Source organism: Cibotium barometz, chromosome 51 (genome assembly GCF_041138505.1).
Source record: "Cibotium barometz isolate CiBa-2024 chromosome 51, ASM4113850v1, whole genome shotgun sequence".
Lineage (NCBI taxonomy): Eukaryota > Viridiplantae > Streptophyta > Polypodiopsida > Cyatheales > Cibotiaceae > Cibotium > Cibotium barometz.
In genome coordinates this window covers 36385706-36413003 of record NC_141096.1, presented here as the reverse complement: position 1 = coordinate 36413003, position 27298 = coordinate 36385706, and the positions used below count along the sequence as shown (strand labels likewise).

The 27298-nt window shown below is 44.5% G+C and overlaps 1 protein-coding gene across 1 annotated transcript; it reads right to left on the bottom strand.

The window, feature by feature from the left end:
• Nucleotides 1-1332: 1332 nt before the first annotated feature.
• Nucleotides 1333-25720, bottom strand: LOC147609597 (putative glucose-6-phosphate 1-epimerase). The gene is made up of 8 exons (XM_086787490.1): nt 25216-25720; nt 4034-4108; nt 3603-3659; nt 3360-3520; nt 2949-3083; nt 2724-2826; nt 2540-2639; nt 1333-1916 (listed from the first exon to the last, which is right to left on the bottom strand). Exons 1-8 carry the CDS (start codon nt 25330-25332, stop codon nt 1693-1695), a joined length of 972 nt encoding a protein of 323 aa, XP_086643616.1. The 5' UTR covers nt 25333-25720; the 3' UTR covers nt 1333-1692.
• Between the last annotated feature and the right edge of the window lie 1578 nt (nt 25721-27298).

The following is a 27298-nucleotide window of genomic DNA, read 5'->3' as shown; positions in this document are numbered from 1 at the left end:
CAATGCACTAGATCCCATCACAAGGCTCCTCTAGTTGATGCTACTGCTCACACATCCAAGGAGTCACTAGAGAGGGACCAATCATCCAAGAGCTTGTACCAAGGCCAACAGAGACCTCCCCCGTCAACTCTAGATTAAGGACACTCCAACAACATAAAACTACACCAACAAATAGTGGATATTGAAGGTATGTATTCTTTCTATGATGAGGATGACATGTGATTCCACCCCAAGCTTAGTATCTTTTTCTTGTGTTTTCTACCTTTTGCAACTTGCTTTCTAGACTACCCTTCAATTTAGGTTCTTTTCTCCATCATTTGGTTTTGACATTTTGTTTACTCATCCAACAAGTCTACACTACCTTTTGGTCTCATAGACCCTTTGGGTCTTTTGCAAACATTAATAAAACCCATCTCTCTCTCTCTCTCTCTCTCTCTCTCTCTCTCTCTCTCTCGGGCCACTCAATGTGGCATCGGGGTCTTTTTATCTTCAACATAAAAATGCACTCACTATTATTTAAAAAAATCCCCTCTAAAAAAAAACACTTTAGTGCTAGAGTTGATGTACACCGCAGTTAATGCTCATGCCATCCATATGGACTTGGCTAAATGCAAGAGTATTCAAACCATCTTAAAGACCGAGTCTAACCATGCCATTCACTTAACATTACTTTGAGGCCTTTACTGTTTCAACACTTGAAGGCAAAAAGCATTGGAAATGGCTCATGAAAGGCCAATGTTGATAGGCGATGCAAATCCTTATTCCATATGAATGCCCTAAGACATACTCGTAGTAATTGTGTGAGGCCTTTCAACATGCTGGGTAAACATAACAACACATGCATTGAACTTTGCACTCCTACCAACATGCAAGCCTGCATTGAGTTTTCTAAAGATTTTACTTTCACATCACTAAACACAAATTTATGCCGCATTACAACTCAAAATGATGGCATACAACAGGGTATTCTGCACGCACACAGACCACATTTTGAGTTCATGTACATCCCTTTCTAAGATAATTGCCGTCTCTTAAACAACTAAGCTAACTCTGTGGTACTCTCTTTACCGACTAAGTTAACTCCACGGTGCCACTATCACCATCATGCAACATGGCCAGTTCCTGGTGTGGCAAAGCAACCCTAAACATGATTCAAGCAGCAATGTTATATTTTCAGCACCACAAAGAGACACCACACAAATTTCTCCCTCATAAGTACTAAGAGAGGGCTTGATGATAGGCATATAGATAAGCAGTCCATGTTGTACCTTAACCATTGCACTAGAAAAGTCCAAAAAGTGCTCCAATGATTTACGTATATTCCATCTGGACTGCCCAAAAAAATAAGCTTTAATTACTGAGTCAAGTGATAAAAGCACTTCGATTGTAAACCCACCCAAGAACCCGAGCTTTACATCACAACATTCTGAATGTAATCAGAGGCAGTAAGGTAAAAGCAGCGACTGATGGCTGGAGAAGCGAGCTGCTTCAGTGTATGGCTATTTCATCCTGTATATATCACCAAAAAACTATGTCTAATTCCTATTTTATATCAATGATTGCTTTTGCCTTTTTGCCAAAAACATATTGGCTTGCAGTACAATAAAGAGCCCCACTACTCTCTTAAAAATTCGAGTAGCTAGTAAGCACACACTAAACAGTTGTGTTAGGCATCTTGCACAAGAGCTCTTGTCAAAGACTGCCTAAGCTCTCGAGAACTTTGATGGGGTCCAACTGCCCGCTGTGGTAGCTTGAATATACAGTTGATATTTTCTGGCGCCCTTTCCATTCTTCACCAGGTTTTAATGTAATAGGCTTTTCGATGGCCGCTGGCTCCACACAAATCATATGCTTGTACTCATCGTCACCAAAATCAACCATGGCTCGAGCCTTTCTTTCCCAAGGATTCCAAACAACTGTGCAAGCAGCAGGGTTAAGTACTTCAGCGTATAAAATATACAAGAGGAATATTTATATTTACTCTTTACACGCATGCACGCACACCACATACATGCATTATATATACACATACATGTACACAAGTGCGCACACCCCGCCCCCCCACATGCACACATACATAAATGTATTATGTGTGTATATGTACATGTACATGTCACACACAGGTGCATCACATGCACACATACATAGATGTAATATGAGCATTCTATTTATAATTACTCTGCACACGTGTATGTATACACATTCATGCACACATGTGCATGATGGGTATGTGTGCATGTGCGATGCATGCTGTCTGCAACCGCATGCAGCGTGGGTGTGTAGGTATGCATGCATGATATTTATGATTACTGCCATGCATAAATGCATACATGCACATGTGCACATGAATTCGCACACAAATTTGCATGCTGTGTGGGTGTGGCACACATGTGGTGTGCGCCTTTATGTGTTACATGATATATGTGCCCCATATGTGCATGCGCGCACACGCACACACACACAAAAGGTTCAGGGTAATAATATTGGCATTTACAAAACAAGGAAGCTACATTATAACATAGCAGACTACCACAGTTACCTGCATCTGGTAGCCCATCTTTTTTCAAAACAAAGGTCCGCTTCAACTCGTGATCGATAATCGCTATCTTTGTTGGAGTATTTAGATAAATTTTATCCACCTGCGATACAGTTTTTGTAACTGTGAGTACCGTTTACTCATCATACAGTTAGTACTATTTTCTTCGGAAAAAATGAGCATTTACCTCAGCTTCAAATGTTAGAGCGTCTCCTTGCTCAGTGAAACGTTCCCGATTTTGCAGATTGTCGAGATAATCCAAAGTTTCTAATCCTTCTATTCGCACCTCACTGCATTACAGATCATTGCAACCATGCTTCATGCTTTGTATACAAATTTCCACATGCATAAATGTATCCTTTGCCATCCCCTCTTTTCAAAGAGTTGGTGTTAAAAAGAAGCTGCACTTGACCTGATGTCTGACACTGAAAAATAGGTGTGCAATGCAACTGTGAAAGAAAATGGCTTGGTATCAGTGTTGCGAATGCGTGCCGTCAGCCCCAGCTCTCCTTCGGGCCCCAGAGCAACTCGGAGTCGAAATTCAAAACTGCACCAACCAATGAAACGTATCATAATAATGTGTTATGAATACACTCAAAAATAGCACCAATTTGACCCATCAAAACACTAGTAATACGTATAAAATTCATGGTTTCTGCAGCCTTTCCTACTCTAGCATACATACACAGCATGCATGCACGTACGTGAATGTTGCACTATACAAGTATAGGTTAAAGTTCATCAAAAAAAGGAGTGCTTCTGCCACAAACAGCCCAACCACTTCTGCACACAAACAGTGACCTAAAATTTTGCTGGAAGGTACCCGTGGTTCCAGATCTTTAAGTCTTCATCAGTGGGTTTGAGAATAAGGTCAATAATGGCCTTGTCATCGCTGCAGGTGGATAACGGCAGAGGATTGGGATCAATGCTCCACAATCTATTGCGAGCAAAACCGTGTTGCTCTGTTAAACCAAGGTTGCTAAACTGCATAAACCCATACCATCACAATCAGGATAAAGACATAAATGTCAAATAGTTTTTAAAAATGCAACTAGAATGTGCTCACCTGTGGGAAGCAAACAGGAATACCCCCTCGGATAGCCTTTGGAGGCTTGAAAATTGCCTACACCATCATTGACACTTATGTTAGTGGCTAGTTGAGCAAAGCACAATCTCTCATGCCTGCCCACCCGCCCTTCTGCCTGCCATACACACACATCTACACCCACAAACACACACACACCCACACACAAAATGCACTCACACAAGGTTACCTGTATTGTCTTCTCTTTCCGCACAGCAAAAGGAAAGGGTGGAAAAACAAAACCTAGTGAATCTCTTTACAAGAAGATCTAGTAAAGAGGACTAAAGCATTCCAGAGCTACATTCAAAAATGGTGACAGAGGAGTGACACATTGAATAAAATGTGGCAGGCTAAATAATCCGTGGTGAAAAATCCTCTCAAAACAAAAAAAAAAAAAGGTGAAAGAGGACAACCTTACAGCTCATAAATAACAGCTCTTCACCACGGTCGTTCTTCCATGAGGTGACCTGACCGCCATGCAAGTGCACCTGCACAGCGCAGTGCACACATTGTGATTTTCCTCTGTAAAGGGAACCGTTTTGGAACCAATCTTAAAAGTTGAGAATCAAAAATGTGGAAATATATACTGCTAGTATTGAGAAGAGAGGTATGCACATGTGCACACACACACACAGAGGGAGAGGGAGAGTTCTACTACTATCTGTAGTCCATCATAATGCACCCATCGTGCATAGTGGCATGTAACAAAAAAGACACAACTGACACCAACATACTGCAAAGTCCTATCTGAATTTAGTGTGTCAAAAATAGGTAGTCAAGCATGAATAAACACATATAACACCACTAGATACCTATAGAGTGTTAACTCCTAGATATAACAATACGTCCTCATAGTCGAGACTTGCAAATTTAAACTTGAGAGAAAGAGAAAGAAAGAGAAAGATATATTAACGTTTGCGAAAGGCCAAAGTGGCCTATGAGACCAAAACATAGTACACAGCTGATGGTGTCTTATCAAAAGTAAGACAAAAAGAACTAAAAAATTCCTAAACAGCTATGAAAGGAAAATACTCCTATTGAGGTACAACAAAAGTGTATAATATCTACAATTAGCATAAGACTGGTGTAATCTGCTCATCTCGAGATCTCTTTCATGGGGTGCTGTAAGATAGAGAAACTAAAGTGGCAGGGCAGTCGTCTCCTGTGGCGGGTGATGATGGCTCTGATCCACCGGTGACGAAGCGGCCGTGGACGAGGTCCTAGTAAGCGTGGGCGTCTCACTCAACAAAGTTCTGTCAAGGGTGACTCCTCCTGAAGGACGTCTATGGGATGTCTGGCTCGTGGAGGGGGTAGTGGAAGTCCTGGTCGTATCTGCTGGGGTGGTCTTGGCCCTGAAAAAATCTGTCATGGCTCGCTGGCGGGTGGATCCTGGTGTGCTGTCCTGGATCGTAGCAGAGCCTCTCGATGGCGTCTGAGCTCCAATAAGAAAAGCCCCAAACACCTTTGATCCTCAAACTCCATCACATGTCGTAATGGTCCAAAACCCTCTCAGAAGAGACACCAGTATCTCCCTCGTATCTCATAGTACACAGTACATCAGCATATGTAGTGCTCCTTTGACTCCACTTCCTGGTGACATAGCTGACAAATGCAGTCTTCCGGCTTCATCCCCTCATATCTACCAGTCTCTACCCTTAGCTGATGTGATGAAGTGAGGATCTGTCCAATGGCACTGCGAATGCCATGTGAGAGATGGGTGTCCATGTATGAGAGAGAGAGAGAGAGAGAGAGACACCTATAGTGTGTGTTACTTCCTAGATATAACAATACGTCCTAGTCATAAGCATGAAATTCTGAAGACTTGCAAAATTAAACGTGTGCGCGCGCGCGCGTGCGCGCACGCGCGTGTGCGTGTGCGTGTGCATGTGAGAGAGAGAGAGAGAGAGAGAGAGATTTTATTACCATCCTCAAAAGAAGAGACCAGACAGTAGTACAATATCTCTTTGAAAATACTAGAAACTGAACACTGAAAAAAGAAACTAGCTACCTATAGTATATACCATGAACATGTGTTGACGAAAAAGGTAGTACAGGTATTCATGTGACTAATACAAGATGTCAGCACGTACAGTGGGGTCAAGGAAAGCATGCCTACGGCAGAAATTACTTAGAGCTCATAAGAGGGGGAAACATTTCTCATCCAATAATAGTACCATCCTCCTCCGTGAGCTGTGATGATGTCCCCCTCCTGTGGAGGTACCTACTCATACCGCCGGAGTATGTCCTCATGCCACACGAGAGAGAGAGAGAGAGAACTTTATTTATGTCTAGGGAAGCCCCACAGGGTTTGAGACCAATAGTACATATGATTGTAAGAGGATACAAAGTGCAGTGTATACAAGAACATTCACAAGAAGTAGGATCTTTCAAAACAAAACATTAAAAATCAAATTGCATAATAACAGAGATAGAGAAGAATACTGTATTACTGAAGTGACACAATAGATGGCAAAGCTCCACACCCATGTGCTCTTGTGAAGGGAGCTTTGATGGTTGACCTGGAACTGCTAAGACGGTGACTATATGCTGGTAGAAGCTAGGGTGTAAACTCATGTCTGGATCCTGCCAGTCACAGCCTCATATAGGGCCATCACTCCCCATACCATGTCCGATGGAAACTAAAAAGCATGTAGACGATCTAGGAAGGATCAGGGGACTGAATCAAAGGCCTTTGGAAATCTATGAAACAGCAGAATACCTTTTGCTTCCGTGTCATCACCTCCTCAATCATGGCTCGGAGAGTAAATATATGATCCAGAGTATCCTGAAGCCTGCCTAGCCTTCTCTCTCTGGGCCAGAGTGTAATAACACCAATTAGATGTGAATGTCCTAACAGGTATACGTGGAGTCGATTCACAACCAGTTCAGCAGGTACTACTGTAAGTACAGCAGGTACAGCAGGGTTTCCAGAAAGTACTGCAGGTACAGTAGGGTTTCCAGCAAGTATACTTGCAGGTACAGTAAGGTTTCTAGCTGGTACTGCAGGTACAGGAGTTTCAGCAGATACTGCAGGTACAGAAAAGTTTCCAGCCAGTGTACTTGCAGGTACAGTAAGTTTCAACAGGTTCTGTAGGCAGCCAGTACAGGGTCGTACAGAGATGATCCAAAGAATGATGTGCTGCCTTTTTCCAACATGAGAGCGAGGGCAAGTGAATCATGGGAAAGGTTGGTGGAAGGGGTGCGAGGGGTCCAACCACCCCTTTGACACGTGGGAGTGCCCACCTTTAGAGAAATGCCCCCCACCCTCCCCCCCACAATTAAAGAGGGCCACATGGGGTTTAAATGACCTAGGGAGATGCCGACAGTTTGGGCTGGCCACACTTGGGCCCTAGGCATTGGCTCACTGGGCATGTGCCCAGCTTTAATGAAGTGTGACCAGTAAAAGTTATAAAAGCTTTACAAGAATAAACAAAGGTTTAAGGGAATACTTACCATGCCACAAACCATGTCAAAATACACGGCGCTCGCATGGTTAACGGGTGGGCGTCCCCTACCTGTGAACTGGTTGTGTCAAATTCAGTCACATGAAAACAAGTGACGCGAAATAAATTTCAAACAAGCTGAAATGTGTGCACGTGCGTTATGCAATGGATGTATCTCCCATTCCTCGAACCTGTAAGGCAGGTCTTCCCGAGCACAGAATTGGCTCAATGGGAACTTGGAAGCCTAAACTAGGATCCCTATCAGTGGGTTCAATGTCCTAGCCACAATACAGGTGACATGAGGCCTGGCCTCCCGTAGGTGACACAAATCCTGGCCTCAATACCGGCGACACGAAGCTTCCTGGCCTCCCATACCTTGGCACAAAATAGGGAAAGACCACTTGAGCAGCCAAATGGAGACATCCCCCCAGCTTCTAAACAGTTGACCTCTACACCTGAAGAAGCTGTGGGTAACCTTTGAAGTAGTCTTCATCAACCCATTTTGGGTCGATAGGCAAATAGTTCTTGAACTTCACAAGGTATCGCTTGGAAAGCTTACTAGCAAGTAGCTTTCTCTCGTTGTGAAACATAATAAGCTCAAGTTGAAGAACTTCCTCTAGCTCATCAACCTTTGATGGCTCTTCTATGAGACTGGCTCTTTTGGCTCTGGTCCCACATACTTCCACAATAGACTCACATGAAAGGCATCATCAATCCTCTAATGATCAGGCAATGCAAGCCGGAGAGCAACCTCAGTGATCTATTTGATCACCTCAAAAGGTCCATAATACCTGGTAGAGAGCTAAGGGTATGCTCCCTCCTTTCTTGGCCTCCTATGGAGTCTTGCTTTGTCAAATTTCAACAATATCCAATCATTCTCTTTGATGTCCACCTCTCTTCTATGCTTGTTGGCAGCCCACGTATGCTTATCTTGTGAACGAGCAATGGCTGTCCACACTTGTGCGCAAAGGCAACATCAAGATCTCTAACATACTCATCCACTGCAAAGATCTCATCCTTAATGTGTAGGATGGGTAGCAACATCACTTTGCCATATACAATCTCAAACGGGGCCTTTCTTGTGAGGCATGCACTGTGTTGTTATATGCAAACTCTACCAACAGTAGATACTTCTCCTAAGCCGTTTACTAATCTGCAACATAGCATTTGAGGAGATCCAACACAGCTGAATTTGCAGCCTTTGCCCATCCGTTTGCGGGTGAAAAGCCAACAAGAAGTCCAGCTTGATGCCCATATTGTCAAACAGAGCTCTCCAAAAGAGACTCGTAGTCTTGGGATCTCTATCCCCCACAATGGACTCAGGCATACCATGGTGTTTGAACACTTGTGCCTCAAATATCTTGACCATATGCTCAAGCTTAATGGTCTTTCTGACCGGCAAGACGTGTGCTCCCACACACATAGTGGATGGTTAGATTGCGCTCCGGAAAGGAAGTGCTTTTTCCTACTATGCCAAGCTTCGACGACGAGAGAGACCGAGAACCTTGGGACCAGAGTGCATCGGGCAGCCCAGCTAGGGCACCAGGCTTGAGTGTTACAGAGATGTTCCAACAGACGATGCGAGCAATCGCAGACCAAACGACCAAGTTGGAAGAGCAGAAGGCGCAGATCCTGGCTCTAGAAGAGCGTACCCGTTCTCCAGCATCGCGTTTTCCATCTCCTCCTCCCTCTCCTTCTGTATCCCAGATTCCAAATCCTCGACATAGGGACCCTCTCGCGGGGTCACGACCACAACCGAGCTCTTTGCTTGAGTTACAGATGCATGCAATGGATATCCGACAACATGAAGACGAAGCCATGCGACGCGTGGAACATGAGCGTTACCTTAAAGCTTTGGACGCCAGATTGACACCAGTGGCGCCTTCGAATCATTTTCCCGAGAAAATGAACTTCAATAAGTATAATGGTAAACTCGACCCCACAACTCTTTATTCATGGTTGCATTAGTTTGAAGCTTACTTTGCCGCAGTTAGAGAGACAAATACTAACAGAGTGATCTTAGCCAGTTTTGGTACTTGGAAGGTGAGGCCATTCCTTGGTGGACTCAGTGGGCTCATGCCCACACCAGATTAGGTATGGCAGCTTATGTGTGGGACGAGTTTGTCCGCGACCTTAAGCAACGGTTTCTACCGCCCCACTACCTTGAGCAACTCAAAGACGAGTTCAAGTGAGCGTGTCAAAACGCGCAACCAATCCTTCAGTTTGCCAATAGAATTTCGACTTTATGTTTGCAATTAGGCTTATCTGATTCGGATAAGAAAGGGCAGTTTTTGTATGGCCTTGACGCGCAAATCCAGTGGGAGGTGCGTATGTTTAGGCCAGCCACCTTTGAAGACGCACTCTTGCTTGCGCAGAGTGCAGAAATTAAGCATAATGGTGGCAAGCCCAAGACTTCCCAGCCAACTACTCCCAAGGCTACCACCTCAAGGGGAAGAGGCCAAAACTAGTCGGGGTCTTCCCCAGGACAGAGCACAGGAGCCTCTGGCTCCAAGAACTCGAACAATGCATCCAAGCTTACTCCAAACCAGAAAGCGGAGGCAAGCAAGACAGGTGGCGAGTTGAGTGCTGAGGAGATTTCTCAGTACAAGAAGGAGGGTAGGTGTTTCTTTTGTCAAACAAAAGGACATACTTCTCGGGAGTGTCCTGAGAAAACTACCGCTCCAAAGACCGCTGCCACAACCTCCACAGCTTCCGTGGTGAGCCCAGCTTCCACACAGACCCTAGTGGCTGCCCCTAGTTCTTCAAATCCCAATGCTTCAGTTGGAGCAATTATTAGCCGAGAGCTCAAAGATAAGCAGAAGGGCACCCATGACCAGGAGTATGAGCGCAACAAATTGCTCAAGTCCGGTGGCCAGAGAGTCGTTGTCTTGTTTGACAGCGGTAGCACAGAGGACGTGGTCACGGAACAGGCCGCTCGGCGTGCCCGTTTCGTCCTGACTTCAGTGGACAAACAAGTTGAGGGTTTTAGCACAGGCATGACAACGAGCGTCAAGTAGTTATTCAGGGCATAGCATTTGTGCGTGGTTTTATGGTTGCCCCTCTTGAAACCGGCCTTCAAAAATTTGACGGGCAGTGAAACAAACACTCGCACACAAAATACTTCAACACCTTTGAGGACCTGGAAAAGGAAAACAAAGAGGGGGAGCTAGAGTGCTCCTGCAAAAACTACACGGACACCGATTGGCCCCAAAACGCAGTGGCGCCCCTTGCAGTATTTCTTTAATTACTTGATGTCGGCGTAGCCCTTGTACAATTCCCGAGAAGATGCCTCCTTGCTTCACGTGGAGGAGATCTTCTCAAACTCTCACCCAGTTTTTTTGTTGTGTTGAAACAAGAGCCTTGGCCCTCTTTTTATACAAGTTTAGGGGTGAAAAGCTATGCTTTTTCCCCTCAATGAAAAAAAGAAGAGAGAAAAAAAAAACCGAGTGCTCCTGCAAAAACTACACGGACACCGATTGGCCCCAAAACGCAGTGGCGCCCCTTGCGGTATTTCTTTAATTACTTGATGTCGGCGTAGCCCTTGTACAATTCCCGAGAAGATGCCTCCTTGCTTCACGTGGAGGAGATCTTCTCAAACTCTCACCCAGTTTTTTTGTTGTGTTGAAACAAGAGCCTTGGCCCTCTTTTTATACAAGTTTAGGGGTGAAAAGCTATGCTTTTTCCCCTCAATGAAAAAAAAAATCTATGAAAAACTCTTCTAAGGTTTTTTTTTTCTCTCTTCTTTTTTTTAAAAAAAATATATTATTACATGGCGAATAGCGTTTTTTTTAAATCCACGCTGTTTTTTCTCTCTTGTGTTTTTGGCTGCCTGTCGCCTCTCACGCGCTCTGCTGCCCGACGCTTCTCTTCGCCTCTGCTGCCCAGTGCTTCTCTTTGCCTCTACCACGTGGCAGCACCACGTCACCTGGACGTGTGCTGGCATTGCTGCGCTAGCTACTCTGCAGGTTTGCTACCTGACTACCCCTGGCTGCAGTCAGCCGCTTCTGCCATGTCAGCGCCAACTCGCCATCTAGCATCGCCTGCGGTCCACCACATCAACACCTGCATCCGTCGTTTACTGTTGCAATCGGGCGCCCCTGCCACGCGGCAATGCCACGTCATCCAGACGGGTTGCCAAGCCTGTTGGGCTGCGCTAAAGGGCTGCCCTTGCTTTTGCATCACCCGACTGTTCCCTTGGCCACCCTAATGTTGTCCTACCAGGCTGTCCCTTAACTGCTCCTTATGCAGTCGTTTGGGTTACCCTTGGGTTGCCTTTTGGGTGGCCCTAGGGTAGCCCCTTGAGCTGTCCTTGACTGCCCACAAGAGAAAGAGAGATGTCTAAGCTGCACTTGCAACACAGTAAGAGAAACATACCAAAAAACATATACATGCACATGTACAAACATATGAGCATGCACACACATGTACACACACACACCAAACATGTATCTGCATCCACGTGTACAAACTTACACATGCACATACGGAATAAAACATGATCAATGAATGCTAAACATGTTTAATCATAATCACAATGCTTAAGAAAAGAGGTAAAAATACTCAGTCCTCTAACATCCTCTTGTAGGAGAGGACATAATTTTGGGCATTCAGTGGTTTCACAAGTTTCTTCCTCATGTCAAGTGGGACAAGCACACATTCCACATTAACTGGAATGTGTCAAACGCCCCAGTGACCAATATCTGTCAGCCAGGAATTCCAAACTTTCCGCTCATAAGCCACTTATAGGCTAAGCGAGTAGTCAAGAAAGGCGCACATTGTGCGATGATATACATCCAGACAGCCCAGACGGTGGCCCGTGCTTCCGAGAAGTACTTGGTTCTCCATGAAAAGTTCCAGAAGATTTTTCTTCGGGACAATCTCCCTCCCCAACTTCCCCCGTCCAAACCGGAGGACCACAAGATTGACCTCCTCCCAGGCTCGAAACCCCCGAGCAAGTTTCTGTATCGCCTTTCCAAGGCAATGGAATCGGAGTTGGACCGCCAACTCCAAGAATTGTTGCAATTTGGCTTCATCCGCCCCAGCGTGTCGCCATTTGCAACACCGATCTTGTTTGTCAAGAAGAAAGATGGGTCTTCTCGGTTGTGTGTCGATTATCGTGCACTCAATAAGCTGATCATCAAGAGTAGATTCCCGATGCCTCAAATATATTATATTCTCGAGAGGCTGAATGGAGCAAAGGTATTCTCAAAACTCGATTTAAAGAGTGGGTACCACCAGGTGAGGATTGTGGAGGGAAACATCCCCAAGATAGCCTTCCGTACGGAATGGGCCCAGTATGAATTTGTGGTCATGCCATTTGGCTTGCCGACCGCCCCAGCTACATTCAACCATATGATGATGCGTGTTTTCTGGGATTTGATTGGAAAGTGTGTGTGCATATTTCTAGACGACATACTGGTATTTTCAGCTACGGTTGAGCAACATGACATTGATGTGAAGAAAGTCCTTAAGTTGCTAGAAAGCAACGCGCTATACGTCAATGAAAAGAAATCAGAATTTTATTTGTTCCAGGTGCATTACTTGGGATATATAAGTAGTGTAGAAGGCATTCAACTTGATCCGACTAAAGTGGCCAAAATTGTCAATTGAGAAGTACCTCATACAGCATATGACATCAGATTCTTTGTGGGTATATACCAGGCATACTCCACCCACATAGACAAGTTTTCTGACCTCTCGGTAGATCTCACCGATCTGCTCTAAAGGGAGGGAAGACAAGAAGACAACGGATTCGAATGACTCCATGAGCGTTGGAGGCATTCAAGAACCTCAAGGTGGCTTTATCAAAAGCGCCTTGTTTAGCACTTGCCTCGTAGGACGAGCCATTTCAGGTGATCACCGATGCGAGTAACATCACAATTGGTGGTGTGTTACAACAGAATGGTCATCCAGTAGCTTACGTGTCTCGTAAGTTACTGCCCACAGAGAAAAATTACTCAGTCTACGATCATGAACTCCTTGCAATTATATAGGCCTTGAAACATTGGAAACATTTTCTTTATGGCCATGACTTTGAGATTCGCATTGACCACTAGGCATTAGGTTGGATTCAAACAATGCCAAGTGCACAATGGAGTGACCGACAACACCATTGGAGCCACATATTCTGGCAATTCGGTGGTATGATTGAGTACTTTCCAGGAAAGACCAATCCAGTGGCCAATGCTTTGAGCAAGAAGGGACAAGTGACTTTGATTCAGACCACTAGACTCGACCTTGTTGGTACGGGACTAGACAACATGAAGCACACGTACGCAGATTCCGAGGAATTTGGTACACAGTGGGAACAAGCATTGGATGCCACAGGACCATGCCACTTTCTGATACGCGATAGTTGGCTTTTCTACAAAGGCCGACTATGTGTCATGAAGTTGTTCAAGGCAGCTCTTCTCCATGATGCCCATGACGCCATTACTGGTAGTCATAGGGGCATGAATTTAACTCTTAAGAAATTGGAACAGCAATATTATTGGCCAAAGATGAGGCGAGATGTGTTTACATATGTACAACGCTGTGATATTTGTCAGAAGGTGAAAGCTCCTCGTGGAAAGAAGATAGGGTTATTACAACCCTTGCGAATTCCTGAGAGTCCTTTCCAAGATATTTCAATGGACTTTGTCACGTCACGAATATGCCTCCCAGTCCGAGTAAGCGTAATACTCAGTGCTTAACTATAGTTGATAGATTTAGCAAATTTGTTATGCTTATTCCTTGCAGGGCCAATGTGACCACCGAGGATATTGCCCAATTGTTCATTCGGCATTGGTACCCGATTGGCGGGATTCCTAGGACCATAGTGTCAGACCAAGATGCCAAGTTTACCAATCATTTTTGGAGGACATTGTTTGAAAACTTTGGAAATTGGTACTAAATTGAATTTTTCCAGTGCATTCCACCCACCACAGACGGACGGCCAGACAGAGATATACAACCAGTTGGCCTTTGATGTGCTGAAGTGTTATGTCCACAATCAGCAAGGTAAGTGGGAATCATATTGCCTTTAGTTCAAGCTGTTTTGAAAGATTCTTTTTCTTCAGCTATTGGCAGGACTCCATATGAGGCAACGTTCGGAAGACCATTCCAGTCGTTTTTGACTAGGACCTTGTCTGCAGTACTACCTGAAGCGAACAAAGTGACGGAGTCTTACCAGGAGATTTTAGAGTCAGTAAAAGATAGGTTGGCTAAAGCGCAAGAGGCCTACACTCGACATGCCAATAAAGACCGAAGGGATATGAAGTTTTCGGAAGGGAATTGGGTTTATCTTCGGATTATGAAGCAAAGGTTAAAGCAAGTGGGCAAGCGATGCCCAAAGTTGTCTTTCAGGAGCTTTGGACCCTTTTCCATCCAGAAAAAGATTAATGAGGTTTCCATGCAGTTGAAGCTACCTCTAAGTTGGACTATGCACGATGTGTTTCACGTCAGTTGGTTAAAGCCATATGCAGGTCTGATCCCTTCAGAAGTTAAAGACGAGACGGAACCAAATATTATTGATGAAGCAGAGGTTATGGTTCCAGAACAGATCCTTTTGCACCATTTCAAGCATGGCTCAGACCGAAGGCAAAGACAGTTCCTCACGAAGTTTCAGGACCGAGGGACCACGAAGCGGTATGGCTTGACAAAGAGTTTTTCGAGGACTATCCGACGTTATCGACGGATTATTTGGAGGCTATGCAACTTCCGTCAAGTTAAGCAGAAGGGGATGTCACGTGCATCCCGCACTTGGATGCCACGTAGACATATCTGTACAGAAGGTGCTGGACCTGGGATGGTAAACTGGTCCCATGTGAGCCCAGTCCGAGACGAGTCAACCAAGGTTCCATCCTAGTCAGCCAAGGTTCCATCCTAGTCGTCCGAGGTCAGGTGTGCATTGTCCTGAAATGAGTCCAAGGTCAGGTGTGCATTGTCCTGCATATGAAACAGTGCTAGTCCGCGCAGTGAGTCTCCCTCTAGAATGATGTCAGTGACTGTGTTTCTGGTCTGATACCAGATGCCAGAACACTGTGTAGACAGTTAGGGTTTGCATTTAGGAAAAGGGGCCAGCCCATAGGGCTACCCCAAGAACTCATGTGGGCATGAGGAAAGTACAAGACAATCCCCATAAGGCCCTTATGTCATGCGCACAGTGCCCAGCAGCTTGTTCACCATGCGCCTAGTGCCCAGCCCAGTATGAAAGCATGCGCAGCATTTAATAGCCTTTTTGGCTGTATTTATTCAGTCGTGGAGTATTTTATGACAGCCGACTGCTTATTAGCCCGCTGACTGCTGTCCTAGAGGGGTATAAATACCTATGCCTCAGTTCAATCCATTCATCTCATCATTTGCCAAGTGCTGAAGCTAAAGCAAGGGCCAGGACAGCCCAGATCAAGCTAACGCAGAAGGGGTGAAGGATTGCAGGTCAAGGGCAAAGTTATCTCAACCAAGAAAGGTCAAGCTTTTTGTATTTATTTTCAGATTTGCATCATTCTAATAAAGCAAATACACCATTCGTGGTGGGGGCCCTACAGAGGGTATTCGGGACCCAATATTGTGTCCTCCCTCCCTCCCCCCCCCCGTCTCTCTCTCTCTCTCTCTCTCTCTCTCTCTCTCTCTCTCTCTCTCTCTCTCTCTCTATATATATATATATATATATATATATATATTTATTTATTTATTTTTATTTTTTTTTATTATTTTTTTTTCTGCACATCTATATTCAATTTTGTGCGTTAATTTCGTCGCGACAAGTGTGTTGATTTCTGAGCATTGACGTTACCGATCTCCCCCGAAGCTTCCGCATGTTACAAGTTGTACCATGTGCCGAGCTAGGACAGTGTGAAACAATGAAGCCTTTCTTTAAATCTAAGTTTAGTGAGTCTTTAGCAATCCTTTAAAATAGCATACATGAATCTGGAAGAGACGTAGTAGAGACGACACCAGATGGGATCTCAAATTACCCACTAAAGGGCCCCCCTGCAAGCAGGAGTATTTGCTTTAATTCTTCTTCTAGAGAACTGTATACAAGCTAAACTGTGTCCACAAGACTGAGCGGACAAACTAACTGATTGACCGCAAAATGCAAGGACAAAGTGACCAAGCGCTAGGCAAGACTGTGCATAAGTTATAGGCGACTTTGAAGCTATCTTCGAGAGAATATTGTTGGATGATGGAGAAGCTAACCTGCACACATAGACATACACAGAGAGCAAGCTCGTACAGAAAAACGTGAAGGAGCAAGAGCTGCTAGAAAACGTACTTGATAGTAATAATAATGTTGAAAGTACAAGCTAAAATACCTAGGGCTAAGAGCCCAACTCACATGAGTGAGTTCACACAGGGAAAAAAACCCTTGCCAACACGGTGGGAAAAGAGTGCCCGTGTGTAGGCCTATTCACACCCGAACTTCTCAAGAATGAGTGCCAAACATGACCAACAAACCCCCTGAAGTGAATGGCGTGAACTGTAGGTAGGGTTATAAAGCTGTGAATGCTGCCTTGCATTATGCTCCACAGCAAGAGTGGTCAATAGGGATCACGGTGGGATAGATGAACTACAGTGTCAATGGGAAAAGCAAGCACTATATGATGGGAAAGATGAGAGACCCCAATGTCATAGTGCTAAAGCTAGAGCACAGTAGTACATAAACGCATCACCTGAAATGCATGTCAAAGATCATGTGGACATCAACTGCATCAAATCAAGAAGCATCGCATAAGCTGCAATAGGAGAAGGTGTGTTATAAAATCCTCCAGTAAGGAAAGTAAATATAATACCCCCCTCAAGATAAGCATACAAATGCCAAACTGACTGCATGTAATCCACATCAATGACAACAAGAGAGCAAAGCATAGCTCTCTAACGGCACCAGTGATAAGCATAAGAAGATGTAGCAGATATACGCATGTGTAAAGGCAACAGGATCCAAAAGTCATGCCTATGAGACATGCAATGTAAGCTGCAAGAGATAACTCATCAATGGAGGGTCCGATGAGGAAAAATCAACAATGGTAGGGCTAATAAAAATAAAAATTCAGCAATGGGGGAAAGCTGAAAATCGGGAGAAAAAGTGGAGGCTCGGGGCGGGCATCAGCCAATGCTATGAGAGTATGGGTAAACTCATGGCGATGCCATGATCATTGGCATGTATGGCAAGTGTAAAGATGCATAATCCCACAATAAATAATATACATGTGACATGTCAAAACCATGAGGCTAACACTGGCCAAGTGTGTAGAAGGCACTCCCAATAAACATCACATGTGAGAAAGTGACAATGTCAACACTGTAGAAACAATCGCGTTGCAAGGGAAAGCAACATAAAAGACATCTCCAGTAGACATCTCATAAAGAAAGCGTCTAGCATAGACAAGCATAAGGGTCAACAAGCATAAGTAACCATGAGACGTCAGTGATCACCAACTGCATGTGGGCAAGTAAAATCCCCCCCTGAAATGCATCTGCTAGACAAAGCATACCAAGAAGCACTGACTATATAGCATAGTCATCAAAAGCAACCGCATCAGAAGACATCTCTGCAAGTGAAGAAGATGAAATTTCCAAGGTTTTCATATTTGTAGCCAAATTGGCCTCATGTGCACCTGTTGAAGAAGATGCCAACTTCTTCTTTCTCTCACTCTCAATACGCTTCTTGCATTCCTCTATGGTGTGCCTTGTTTTCCTACAATAATTACAGTGCTTTTTCTTTTCAAGCTTCCCCTCTTTCTTGGGAGGATCCGATGGGCTAGGTTTAGGCCTTCCCACGAAAGGAAACAGTCATTGCTCACTCAGTAGACATCATGTTGTTCCTGTTGGAACGGGATTGCTCTTCATTGAGCAAGAGAGTCACAAGGTTGCCAAAAGTGACCGCATTAGGCGCATTACCACTCAACAACCGCAATGTAGTCCCAAATGTCTGATAAGAGTCGGGCAAATTACGCAAGACTGTCTAAACAAGATAGCCATCGGTCAGGACCTCATCAATATTGATGAGTTGCTCTCAAAGATCTTTAATATATGTAAGGTACTGATCGATATAGTCACTTTCAAGTATGCGGTCAATCTCAAGCTTTCCCCAAAGGTAAGCTACACAAGCCTCATTGCAACCTAAATACAACTCTACCAAGGTATCCCAAGCACCCTTTGTGATGGTGCAGGAACGAATGTGCAGAATGATGTGCCTGCAATACGAGAGAGCAATCAACGCATGGCCTGAGCATCCCAAGTACGTTGCTGCTAGGTAGGAGGAGGACGAGAAGGTTGACTTGCAGGAGGGTGAGCGGAAATCGCTTCACCTTCCATTGGAGCAGGTGCGAGAGGTCGCTCCTCAATGCCATCCACATATAGCCATACATTCTTAGCGACCAATACATGACGCATCATATAAGCCCATATAGGGTAGTTATCCCCATTGAGCTTGTCCTTTTGAGACAGCATGCCAAAGAGGTCATTGTTATTGTTGGCCATGACAACACAGCAAAAGAGATCTGTCCACAGGTCACCCACAAGAGTACGCAATGCCCAACAAAACTGTAAGAATGCGGGAGAGAAATAGCAGGAAAATCAATGGACTGGACGGGAACTCCTTCACCGCAAGAGAGATAAATACATGTGCCAACACTGCAAAAGTATTGCACTATAATGCAAATCTGTCAAAGTGTCCACAATGGCATACATGCACTGTAGGAACCCACAAATGTATACATATGCCGTGAAAAAACACTAAAGCAAAAACTGTATCTGCACCTGTAAAGCTGCTAACGTGTCCAAGTGTGCAACAAAATTAGGGGAAAATCGGTAAAACACCCAAATGTCGCACAAAAACACCTGTAAGAGCTGCAAAACTAACCCAATCTGCTAAAAATCCCCAAATTTCCGATACATGTATGCACCAAACCTGCTGAAATCAATGGAAACTGAAGTAATGTCACAAATTTGGGCTCCAGTAAGAAAAACCCCAAATTTTAATGACATACAATGTGCTCAATTTCTCGATTTCGAGAAGGGGAAAACCTGCAGAAGACTAATTTCACCTGCAATCCCTGCAAATGTGTCAATGACCGCTCAAAATCCCCAATTTTTGCATACATACATGCTCAAATCCACTGAAATCAATGTAGAAATGGCCACAATCTACAAATTTAGGGAGACTGTGGAAAAGCCGCAAATTTTAGCAAGAGGAATTGGCCAAATTTCTCAATTTCGGGAAGAGGGAAATTGTGAAAGAACACCTGCAATGGCACCTGCACCTGTGAATGTTCCAAATCCGACAGAAGCCCTCAATTTCTGACCAAAACCGAATGACACCGATATCAATCTGGGTTCAATGTGTGCAATTCAGGCTAAATATTACTTAAAAGTAAAAAAGCCCAAATTTTGCAAATCAAGCTGTGCCCAATGTTGATGATTTCTGATTATTGGTGATGACAGAGAGAAATTCCTGAGAGGAAAACACTGCAGTAGGTGCTTGGTTAATGGTTAGCTATTGAAGCAGATCAGCAGCGTAGCAGCAGCGCAATCCAGGCAGCAGCAGCAACGCAACAGATTGCACAGCATCAGCAGCAAACAATACAGCAGGTCGACAGTGCACAGCAGGCTGTACAGCAACGAAACAGCGCACACAGCAGCACGTACGGCAGCGACGCAAGTGATAACAGTAGGGGAGAGAAAATGCGATTGTAGAGAGAGAGGTTGCGAGTTGTTTTTGCAGAGAGAGAGAGTGTAGTGTGTATGTGCAATAGGCTGAAGCGGGACGGAGAAGCTCAAGGGCAATGGGTGTAACCCTAACCCTAGCAGCACCCTGCTCTGATACCACTATCGGATGATGGAGAAGCTAACCTGCACACACAGACATACACACAAAGCATGCTCGTACAGAAAAACGTGAAGGAGCAAGAGCTGCTGTAAAACGTACTTGATAATAATAATGTTGAAAGTACAAGTTAAATACCTAGGGCTAAGAGCCCAACTCACATGAGTGAGTTCACACAGGGAAAAAAACCCCGCCGGCATAGTAGGAAAAGAGTGCTCGTGTGTAGGCCTGTTCACACCCGAACTTCTTGGGAATGGGCGCCGGACATGACCAACAAATACACCGGCCCGAGACTGACGGTTGGTGTGATAAATACTCCTGAAGAGACTGAGCTTCTTTGCCTTAGGCTGAAAGCACAAGAGTGGCTGTAAGTATGCAAAAGTTGGAACCTCTGCACACATGCTTGACCTTGATAATCTCTGATTTTATCTGCTGAATTATGGGACTGAACATGGCTTGCCTTTTCATATGGCTAGAGGGGACTAATCGGCTGCCATTATACTATCGGCCTGCAAAAAATCCCACAACCTCATGATTAAATGGCATTTAATGGCCAATGAGGTGATAGCTCAAGTGCTGAAGGGGTTTGCCTACGATTAAGAGGTCCCGGGTTCAAAACCCCCCTTGGTGCTTCCTTGGTGGCATCGCCTACGGGCGGATATATAAGCGCCGACGGGCAGTGAAAAATTGGTAACTATGGGAGGATTTTGGACCAAAGGCCAGTTTTTTTTTTTTAAGGCATTTAATGCTGGTCGGCTGTTGGGCTGGTCGAGTTGCCGCAAAAACTGGCCGACTATCACATAATCTAACTGACAACAGTCTGGCACTGACTGATTGCTGTCCAATCCCCATTTGTCCTGGCCGACTACTTCTTAGCCCCCCAATAGGCTGCAGACTGATCTTATGTGCATGGCTAGGGATGTTGGCTACCTACTTGCAAGGTTTGCCCATCTTTGGGGCTGGCCCCTTCTACATGGAGTGCAACTAAATGCTTACAATGCATCCTACTGCTATGGCTGACCTCTACATGCACCTATATGATGAACACTTGCTGAATTCTCCACAATGGGTTAAGAGGACTGACCTGACACTATGGCTCAGAGACTTGACGTGTCCCGGACTGGGCTCACAAAGGGGTCACGCCATATGACAAAATATCCTAAAAGGTACTGCTTCTATGCATGATTCTTGCACTGTTGATAAGCCATTTTGTCACTGTGTACCACAGTGCATGGGCGCACGTGACACCAACAGCTCATCATCTTATTCTTGGAGTTCACTGCACACTTGTGTGGGAATTCAGAGCCAAGCAAAGTTCTTTGCTGTTCGTGGTGGCATTGTGTTTCGAGGAAACAAGTTGTCTTCTTCAGACTCTTGCACACTATGAGCTACAGAGGAGGTGTTAAGAATATTGTGCATCTCTGTGTTATGGGACTATGCCTATGTTATGGGTTTTATCTTATTTTTCCCTCCGTTTGTAGAATGTTGGTTGTCGGCCAGCTCCCCTACATCACTATAAAAGAGGCATCCTCATAATCACTTAATTAATCCACTCCTTGCACATTGTATAGCTCCCCTTGCCGGCTCATAAGCTTCATACTATAATAAAAGGTGATCTTGTCAACAAGCTCTCTCTCTCCTTTGCTCTCTCTTTCCTTGTCTATACTTCCGCTTGTGCATACTCCAACAACCTCCACAGAAACGAAGTTATCTATGGCACAATCATCAAACATAAAGGGTGCGAGCTGATCCTTGAATTGTCCTCAAGCTTTGCAAACCATCCCCTCATTGTCATTATTTCCTGTATTCCCTTGTACATCGAGAATGGCATGCACATCTTATCCTTGAGTTGCCCCAAGCTTTGCAAACCATCCTCTCTTTGTCATTATTTCTTGTATTCCGTTGTACATCGGGAATGGCATGTACATTTGCCTTCTTCTTGCGTTTAGGACACTCACAAAACATGTGATCTTGCCTACCACATGAGAAGCATTTCCCCTGTTTAGCATATTGCTCCCTTTGCTCTAGAGTTAGGCTAAACTTGTCCTTTTTCTAAGAGGCATCCTTGAGTTGCTTATTTTCAGCCTTCCCTCCACTCTTTACATCTTTCACAAAGGATTTTTCATGCTGTCCACCCTTTTGCATGTTATGACCAACCCTCTCTTTGCCCTTGAAAGCATGGTCTCCTTTGCCAAAATGATGCAATTTATGCTCTAATTGCTCGGTGGCAAGAGCAACTATTATGCAGTCATAGTAGTTAGGAAACGAGTTTTCTATAGGGAAGGAAACGTGGAAATGTTTCCTTGTAGAAAACGCGTTTTTTTCAAGCAATTTTTTTGACTTTTTTTTTTTGCCCCAAATCTAATGTTGAAATCTGTGCGACTCTTTTGATAAAGTTTTTTCTGGTTTCCATGTGCCACTTTCCCTCATCAAGGCTAATTTATTTTGTATTATTAATGGGCATTGGGCCATGACTTGTGGACTCCTTTCGACCAGCTCCTTGGACAAATAAATCCATAAAATGCCAAACTGCCAATAAGTGTCCTCCAAACTCTTCTGATTGCCTTGGGTAAAATCCGTAACATTGATCCTGACCTAAAAAGGTGCCTAAACACAACCTAAAACATGTCCACATGTTGTACATGTGACATCCCCTCCTGCTAAGCTTGATGACAGTATAGTTACCGCGCGGAACGGCGTTCCGCCTTCCTGGAACGCCGGAACGCCCGTCTGGAAGATGCCGCGTTCCCGGAACGCGCAATCGGAGCGCGGAACGCCCAGGAAACTCGGAACGCACCGGAACGTTTCCCGGAACGCCAGAACGTAGGGCGGAACACGCGTTCCAGGCGTTCCGGCCTGACTGTCTTTGCGCAGCGACAACGGCGACGTGTTTTGTTGCTGCTGCGGCTGTTTTTTTGCCATTTGCTGAAGCCTAAGTGCTCTCCCCTTTGCTGAGTTGCAACTTGCTCTCCCCTACCATTCCACCCTTCCTCTTGGCTGCCCCACACTCTCCCTACCTCCTCTTGGCCCCTCCTCATATGACGTGGCGTTCCCCGACGTTCCCGATCCGCTCCCGCTCCTGTTCTAGCATCCGACGTTCCTGGAACGTTCCCGTTCCGCAGTAACTATGGATGACAGGAATCCAACTGATCTTGGATGACTCACATCATCCTAGACTTGTCCCACCTATCAGGGATCACATGGTTACAAAAGAGAATGAAATAAAATCCTAATTACCCCTATGTTGCAATCGGCCAGATGAACTTTTGCCAATCACATCCTTGGACAAATAAATCCCAAAATACCCATAAAATGCCAAACTGCCAGTAAGTGTCCTCTAGCTTCTTCTGGCTACCTTGGGTAGAATTCCTAGCATTAATCCTGAATATTTATTGCCTAAACAAAGCCTAAAAACTACAGATTAGCATGTCCACATGTTGTGCACGTGACAAATCACAACTTGTAAGTCCGAGAAATTAGGATTTGAGACAGCTTGCATTTGGGAGTTGAGTATTGCCTTCTAGCCAATGATGTCAACACCTTTGTGTGCAAGAATGTAATATGATGAGATGCCTAAAATGAACTCTAAACTGCCATTTTATGGGGTTTTATGCTGCTGGTCAGGTCGGCCAGCCATTTTATGACCCCAAAAAGTCATCAAAAGGTCATTTTTTGTGTTCATATTGTGTCCAACTTGTGTCCCATCTATTGGTCCATGTCCTACGCACCTCTGAGCACCTGTTGTGCTGCCAAAATAGCCCCAAACGGGCCATATTCTGCCTCATGCTTTGCTTAGAAGGAAGCTGCAAGTAGGAAGCATGTCCACATGACACTAACATGCATGATGCACATGACACAACACATCCCACTTGCCTAGACTTCTGACTGGATGTCCGGACACCCAACCATGGGTCTAATAAGTGCCTGGGACACCTTTACATCGTTACATCATACAAGAGGGTTACATCTGGTGTGCAGACAGGGACAACAGGCCTTGTGCGAGACTTGCAAGCGGTACACTAGCGACTCATCCCTAGACAAAGACTCACAAATTACAATGAAAATGCAAAGAGTCTCGCCTTAGGTTCCGCACTTCTACTAATCAGTATGTCCACATAGCATCCAAGTGACAGATGCACATGACACTTGGCAAGACCAAGGTCATGATTTTTAACCCCTCCCATCAAGTGTTGTCCAAGCATCATTTCACAGATGCATGAATTACCATTGAGATTACCTCATCTTATGTGTACTTGGAAGTTACCTTCTTTGGCCCAATTTTCACCATGTGTCCATGGTGAGGTCGACGAGAGGATATGATGCATTGGCCTTCCTTAAAAGATAATGCTTCCACACACACTTCCAGGAACCCAGCACTGAGGGAAAGGTTTTTGACACCCTAGTGACTCTAGGGGTGATATGTGGGGCTCCATTTTGGGGGCCAGAACTTGGAGCAGAGGACTGGAGAAGGATTGAGAGGCTTTGAATTATGATGTTCTTCTGCATGATTCACGGGCAAACCCTTCATACCACACCCATCATATTCGCAAAGTTTGAAGTAGCAGACTTGGTAGTAGATGCCCTCTCCCAAACTGTGACATCCACACACCCCCTCTACACCCTAGAACACACACATTATCTTAGCCACGTTTGCAGCTCGCCAAATCATGCAGTTGATTACATAACCAAACCCAATGGCTAGGGCCATTTGTGGAAGGAGCTCACACATTTTTACAGACCATCTAAGGATGAGTTGAGCCATGCATCATCAAATGTGACAAGCCAAAGGAATAGGCTGGGCATCCCCTTCACATCATCTTGCAACCACTTAGCCATGTATGTTCCTTTAGTCCCAAAGACAACCCTTCCAACTACTTTGATTACACCGACAGCCAGAAGTCCAGATTCCAATTCAAAAGGGGCATTTGTCTCCACCCTTGCACAAGACACGGGAAGGGGATCTCACATGCATCATGCCTCCCACTAATGGACTATGGCTACTAGGCAAAACCTTCACAAAATTGAAGAGAGCAATGGGGGGGGGGGCTTACCAAGATGTATGTCAAAATACTCAACTGTGGAGCCCAAATATGTATGAAACTGGAAAAGAAATTGGTGGAAAGCTAGATAGCTTACCTGAACATCGAAAAAAAAAACCCCTAAAAATATATAGAGAGCCTAGAAAACCTTATTGAGGTATTTAATGGGGTGTCAAAATTTTTCTTTAAAAAATAATGGAAATCAAAAGGAGGCACCTGAAAAACAAATTGTATATTAAATCTAGAAAGAAAAAAAACAAGAGGAGATGCCTGAAAATTGAAAATTCAAATTAATGGTTTATAAGTACCTGTGCAGAAAACCCACGTGGATCTTTCATGATCACAACATCCAGTCCATTGGCGTCTTTGGTGACCTCCACAAAGGGCTTCTGCTCTGCCGCTTCGTCAGCCACTGAAGCACTCATGATCAAAGAAACCCTTTTCTGGTGTACTGATTTGCTCTCATAAAAACCTCGCACAAATCAAAGGCTCAGGTCATACATACTGCTGGGAGGGAGGGAGGGAGGGGGGGGGAGGGATCAATTAAAAGGGAAAACAAGCTTAGGTTAGGCTTAGTGTGGATTAAGGTTAATGCTCGTGCAAGGGAGAGGGAAGGGAGGGGCTTGATCTGGAGAGTGAAAGATGGGATTATTATTAAGGTTTGGGAGATGGGTTTGTAATAAAGTAGATTATACAACCGGATCTGTTTTTGGGGAAGGTAGGCGATCGTGCTAGGAGCAAAGCAAAGCAACGCTAGGCTGGAAGAAGATGAGACGCCAATGTCAAAATGAGGAAAACCAAGGAGGGCCCCCAACCTGCTTTTTTTCCGCCCTCTTTGCAAAACCGTTTGCTTTTTAGGACAAACCCTTTTGCCTCCATTTTGTTTGGAGACTCGTTTCAAAAGCACCCAAAAAGAAGAAAGGAAAAAAAAAAGGCTTTTCGTCACGAGATTGATGATGGATCTTATAGGGTACATCTAAACCACCCCAACATTACCAATCTCCATACATCCTAGGCTATGTTTTAACAATAACTGATGATGTATTCCTTCTCATACAAAAGAGATAGAGGGGCAACCATGCGGGCACAAAGCGTTTGCCTCGTCGGCGGCGTTTGAGGCAGCTTCCGTTGATGAATGGCTATACAATGGTGGTCCTTACAGTTGTGCGTTCGATTATTGAACACGAATAGTTATTATCATGATCAAGATGACGAAAAGACCCTTCGTCCTCGCGCCTAGCCCCTAGATACACACTTCTTATTGCTTGGTCCATCTAGCCATGGGCTTGCTTCAAACAAGGACCCTTACACATACAGGTTGGATATAAGGCCTATCCAACCTAAGAGGACCTTTTCACACATCTTGTTTTACAGCCTATCCAATTGGGGGCAAGCACAATACGCGGGATCTTGCCCGTCCAAGTCTTAATGCATAGGGAGACATTTGTGAAGGGCCACAACTTGTAGGTAATAGCGAATGATAGCATGATAGCCAACCTCTCGATCTCAATGTAGCCTTTGCAAATTCTCCATCTAGGTGCCCCATCTACCTGAGTGTGTCACTTTTTTCTTTCGAAAGTGTCCATCTTTTATGTCTTGGAGATATCTACAACTACATGAGAGTTTGCCACCTCTCCCATTGTGCGAGTGGACCTTGAGGTATGAGTTATAATGCCTCACCCTAGCTCAAGCATCGTGTGTGTGTGTGTGTGTGTGTGTGTGTGTGTGTGTGTGTGTGTGTGTGTGTGTGTGTGGATAAGTGAAAAGGTGTTCAATTTTATAAAAATGCCATTATCATCCATTAGTCTTTATTTTGCTAAGCTATCCGAGCATGATACACCATCAACTACAACATTCACACAAAAGTCAAGTCACAATTCTATGAAGCATCTACCAGCGGTCTAGTTGACCAAACTTCAAATGTTATGCCTACTATATTTGCAACTACATGTATAAGTTCTTCTATTACAATTGAAAGTGTATGCCTTTAAATGGCTAATCGCAATTCTTATCAACCTTTCTATATATTGGAAACTATTAGCAAGGTAAAAAAAATATTACAAAACTAAATAGGTTACATTACATAAATATATATAAATATATTGTGCTAAACTAGGTTTTTAAAGGCTTAACCCTACTCCTAACACACAACCAATCAAGTGATATTGAAATCAAATGTGTTAAATCTTGGTTCTTGGATGTACGAAACAAGTTTGGTGAGTTTTGACTCTCTCTCTCTCTCTCTCTCTCTCTCTCTCTCTCTCTCTCTCTCTCTCTCTCTCTCTCTCTCTCTCTCTCTCTCTCTCTCTCTCTCTCTCTCTCTCTCTCTCTCTCTCTCTCTACACACACATGTGTGCGTGCACATGAGTGTCTATGTGTGGTGCTACTACA